Here is a 5,256-nt window from a genome sequence, read left to right as displayed (position 1 = left end):
TATTTATTAAATACTACCCTGCAATGGTACCTGAAGCGGTGGGCTGCTCACCTTCCCTTCATGTGTTATTTATCAAGATAACACTGCGTTTATATGATGCAGTGCCCTATGCACCATCGGGTGCGGGTGAGGGCTTTAAAAAATATATTTATATTTATTAATTTTAGGATCTAAAGAATATAATTGTTTTTATTAAACGTTTTAATTTTTGTATTGCTTATTACCATTTTTTAATGAAATTGTTTTCAAATCATGCATTTCTCTTCGTTTCAGCATTTTCTTCCACAAGCATCTTCATCTTTTCATCTCGAGTATTTCACTTCATATCCTTGGCCATACTCAAAACTTTTATAATACACACATCTGTATGATTTTTTAAAATCAATAAATAATACTATCAATGGATGAAAACAGGCGGAGTGGTAATGAGGAAAATAGGATATATAGTCCTTCATCAGGGGTAAGATATTTTTGTTGTTATTAAATATTATTTGAAACTATTTTCTTATCGTAATATTGGAAGTCCTTCGAAATGGTGACATATGAAAACTCCAAATTTTCAATGTAGAAGAATGATACGTTATAAAAGAAAAACGCATGTTTTTTTAACACTTGTGTTTATTTTACTATGACGAATAGTTTCGGAAGCTATGCTTCCATCTTCAGGTCTAAATGAAAACTGACATTAAGACATCAGTTTACATTTAGACCAGAAGATGGAAGCATATCTTCCGAAACTAGTCATAATAAAATAAACTGAAGTGGTAAAAAAAACAAGTGTTTTTCTTTTACAATTTTTACAATTTCATGATTTCTTACCACAAAGTGAATGCCAAAACAATAAATAAAATAGAATATACTTTATTTCGAGATAATTAAAAAAAAGTATGATATTTTATATTATATCTTTATATTATTAATAATATAACTTATTCAACTTCTCCCATCGTTCAAAAAGTTTTTAAATATTAATTCAAATTTTGATAAAAAATAAAATGAAAAAATATTTGAAGTTCTGTGTGAATTCTTCGTTGTTACATTTTAATATTGCAGAATCATTTTGGAATCTCAGAGATGAATATTATTTAGATTAAAATATTTTTAACCCTTTTCATAGCTGGATAATTATTGTCTTTTTTAATGGTTTCTATATAAGGGATATTGTGTATTGTAATATACATAACAAATCAATGCATGATATTTTGCAAATTCGTAGTACCAGGTTCAAATTTTACTATCGAACATAAGCCGTAAGCATTTAAAACAAGTTCAACTACATATTTAACTAAAACAGTTTTTTCTTAAATCACAGAATCAAAAATAAATTATTAACATTTTAAATTATGTGTGGTTAGGATGAAATTGCGGAAATTATTGTCCAAAGTTTCTAGTCAAGATTACTCAGATTCGTTTAATAAATAAATTTAAAAAATATATCAGACTCAAGATTACTCAGAATCGTTTAATAAATAAATTAAAAGTAAATAAATATATATAAATAAATTTAAAAGCTTCGCATTTCTTGCATCACCGTTCGGACATCTATTTGTCGCACATTCGTCTGAGGGATCGCATTTCCAACAGCAAAACACGGCATGTTAAACATTGCTTATAGTAGCAGCGTACTTCTGGACACCCGATGTCATAAATATTTTCGATTGCATTGTGATTTCATAGATATTTAATATTTTCATTGAGAAATAAAATAAAAAAATGAGTATTTTTAAAAATGGTTTCCTTATTAGCCATTCAATCAGACTGAGCCATAGTGACGCGTGGTCGGGTACAGCTAGTATTAAATAAAACCAGATATGAGACAGTTTGGCGTCACCCTTAGAAGTATTTTGGGTATTAATTGAAAGCTGTCCCACCGCATTCCCAGATCTGATACAGAAGCATCTAGGCTTTCTGACAGACCTACACTTGCAAATCAATTTTTTTGTTTGTTTACGAATATGTCATGAAATTTATAGAAAATGTGAAAAAAATGTATCTTGTAAATTTGCATTTAAAAGCTTTCAATATCCCTGTCACTGCCCATCTGAAGTATTTTAGGTATATAGATTTAAAGATGGAGTACAATGTTGAAATCGTTTTACTTTAATTAGGGTTGTTAGCAAGAATTTGTGGAAACTACCCTCCGCCGATTGTTCAAAATTTCCAGAATTACTCAGTGTCATTAAAATGAAATAAATCTTTAAAATTTAGCACAAAGGCCGACCGTGGGACAATGAACAGGACATGCAGCGGTAATGACTATTTAATGACATACGTATTTTCTTATAATATTACTTACTGAATCATGCGGGTACAAGAAAACAAGGTTAAACCGAAATCGTCAAATGTCCAGGTAGGCTCAATATGATTTTGAAAAAGAAATAATGCAGGTAGCTGAGTGTATGTTGCTCTGAAATTAATTAAAACAAATAAAAACCAATTTTTATTATATCCATATTTTTTACATATTTTTCTTATAGTGTTTGTACCCTGCTTATAAATACAACGTTAATTACAAATAAGAAAATTTTACATATTTACTACGGTGTTTTCAAAGACATATATATCACTCACTCCTTTCAACAACGTCATAAATCAAAACACTAGATTTTTCAGGACATCATTTTTTAAAGTTTAAGAATAAATTAAAATGTATTAAAAATAGATATCAAGCCACTTATTGAACTTTTTACTATGCAACAGATCTTTTTAGGTAAAACCTAAAGAGTTTTTCTCCATTTGAAAAATATTTAGTAAATTTAAAAAAATAATTAAACAATACATTTTCTTCGAAATGCAAAAACAACACTTTCTGCCTGTAGCGGGTAAATATTAAGTTAAAAATATGCTGCTTTTGCTGGGATATAGTACATTTTCTGGGCATTTCGAAAATATGCACAACTGAAAATTGACGATTTTTAATATGACGTTGTTGAAAGGAGTAAGCGATATATTGTAAGGAAAATAGGTAAAGCAGTGAAGTTCAGCCGCTCTACTCTACCATATTTTTACTCCATATATACTCGTACAAGATAAAATAAACGCATGTACTAGAGAGATTTTAGGACTTATAAATTATAACAGAAAAGTGGATTTTAATTGCTTTAAACTAACATTCATTGGCTCCAGGTAAACGGAGTTCTGGTTTCAACCCTAATGTATAGCATGAAGTTGGTAAAAGAACGCTGAAAGTAGACTAAATGGCGTACTCTGGGACGAATGTGAGTCAAAACGTTGTACGATAGATGTTCGATGGCGAAATAAAGAACGAATGCAAAACTGAGATAAACATTATTGAAAAAAAAACGTATATAAGTATTTAGAACAGTACAACTGTGATCAATCAAAATTAAATGTACATATACATGATACTTGAAATCATAATTAATAGACGATGATGTGAATCATTGAAGAGATTACTATTCTTAGTAATATAATGTAGTGTCGGGTTATGGTCCCGTGGTTAGTGTCGGGGACTCATAAGTCAAAGTTCTCGGTTCGAATTTACTCTGCCACAATTTGATACCTAATTTCTAATAATGAGCCGCTTTGGCTCACAGAAATATGAAATTGACACAAATATTTCTATACTTTTTAAATTGACATCATATCATATAAATATATATATATATATATATATATATATATATATATATATATATATATATATATATATATATATATATATATATATATATATATATATATATATATATATATGTATATATATATATATATATATATAACGTGTAACATTCACCATTCTGCCCATGATTGACAACTACAGTACTCAAATTTTGGAACTTGTATAGCATTTCTTTTTATTGACGCGTTTTTTTTTCACATACAATCTCTCGACACCATTAAAGGTTGAATTTAGCAACGCTTTAATTTGGCAGACACCATGTCAGTCATACTTAGAATGGTGAATGTAACACGCGAATAAAGTGTTACTTAAACCATACTATGAAAGGTCGTAAGCTCTGTAAATACTTGGACTTCCATATGACTTTATCTATGTTGAGAAGCCAATATATATATATATATATTTCACTTAGTGGAAGAAACCACTTTTGAGAATGAAAATTAGGACACATATACTCAAAAAAACTTTTAAATTATATATATATATATATATATTTATATATATATATATATATATATATATATATATATATATATATATATATATATATATATATATATATATATATACATATATATATTGTCAAAATATTAATTTTTATGTGTTCTTTTTAAAAAAAATACATCTTAGTAGACTCAAAAAAATCTATGTTTGATCTAACAATTATTACATAAATTAAAATGGAGTTATACAAATTAAATGCCAAATCAATAAATAAATAGTTAAGACATCTTGTATGATATTTATATTGATTGTTTTTACTCTTTTTCAGCATATCGACTCTTATTCTTTCGGCTATCCTGACAACCCTCCCAGAGTGTCGGTTTATGCCGATGATTTAGAGCCCCAACAAAGCCCACCGCCCAGAGGCAAGAGGAAGAAAAAGAAGAAGAAGAAGAAACACAAGCGTAGACGTTCTGACCGTGACCGCGACAGAAGAACATCCTCCCAAAATAGCAGCCTCAACGAGAGACAGGATTGCGAAAACAACCCCACAAATAGTAACAGGGAGGTAGATTATAAAATATATCTGAGAAGAACAGTTGAAAGTTATGAAGTGTCCGAATGCCTTCATTTTGAATATTTAGACTCTGAGGTCAGGAAGGAGCCCGGCTTTGTGAATGGATTTTACATATACTTTCATTTTAAAAAAATCTTTCTTTATCGTTACTGTCAAGAGTTTACAATACTAAGAAAACCTATTTAATAATTATGTATTTCTCCGCCTCCAAAGTATAATGGCCAGCACGTTCGGCTACCGTACTGAAGGCCCTGGGTTCGATTCCCAGGGAGGGGGAGTCAAATAAATATAAGTAATTTTTTCACTCTCATATTAATTCAATATTACCCTAAAAGCGGGGGCTGATCACCTTTCCTTCTTATAATATGATAACGATAAAGATATTACTGCGTTTATATGATGCAGTGCCCTATGGACCATCAGGTGCGTATGAGGGTTTGAAGTATTTAAAAATAATTTAAAAGTTTTTTTGAGTATATGTGTCCTAATTTTCATTCTCAAAAGTGGTTTCTTCCACTAAGTGAAATATATATATATATATATTGGCTTCTCAACATAGATAAAGTCATATGGAAGTCCAAGTATTTACAGA

At 29.4% G+C, this 5,256-nt stretch overlaps 1 protein-coding gene across 1 annotated transcript; it reads left to right on the top strand.

Moving 5' to 3' along the window:
- The first annotated feature begins 296 nt into the window (after positions 1 to 296).
- On the top strand, positions 297 to 4,995 carry LOC148299790 (uncharacterized). The gene is made up of 2 exons (XM_088275675.1): positions 297 to 460; positions 4,416 to 4,995. Exons 1-2 carry the CDS (start codon positions 401 to 403, stop codon positions 4,848 to 4,850), a joined length of 495 nt encoding a protein of 164 aa, XP_088131801.1. The 5' UTR covers positions 297 to 400; the 3' UTR covers positions 4,851 to 4,995.
- The last annotated feature ends 261 nt before the right edge of the window (positions 4,996 to 5,256 follow it).

The sequence above is a fragment of the Brachycentrus maculatus genome, unplaced genomic scaffold (assembly GCF_059751285.1).
Source record: "Brachycentrus maculatus isolate JH-2025_06_01 unplaced genomic scaffold, ASM5975128v1 h1tg000945l, whole genome shotgun sequence".
NCBI lineage: Eukaryota > Metazoa > Arthropoda > Insecta > Trichoptera > Brachycentridae > Brachycentrus > Brachycentrus maculatus.
This window is presented reverse-complemented; position numbering and strand designations above follow the sequence as displayed.

Coding starts and splice junctions, on each gene's coding strand:
- LOC148299790 (XM_088275675.1), top strand. CDS start 401: ATGGATGAAAACAGGCGGAGTGGTAATGAGGAAAATAGGATATATAGT. Junction 461..4,415: donor TATATAGTCCTTCATCAGGG/GTAAGATATTTT, acceptor ACTCTTTTTCAG/CATATCGACTCTTATTCTTT.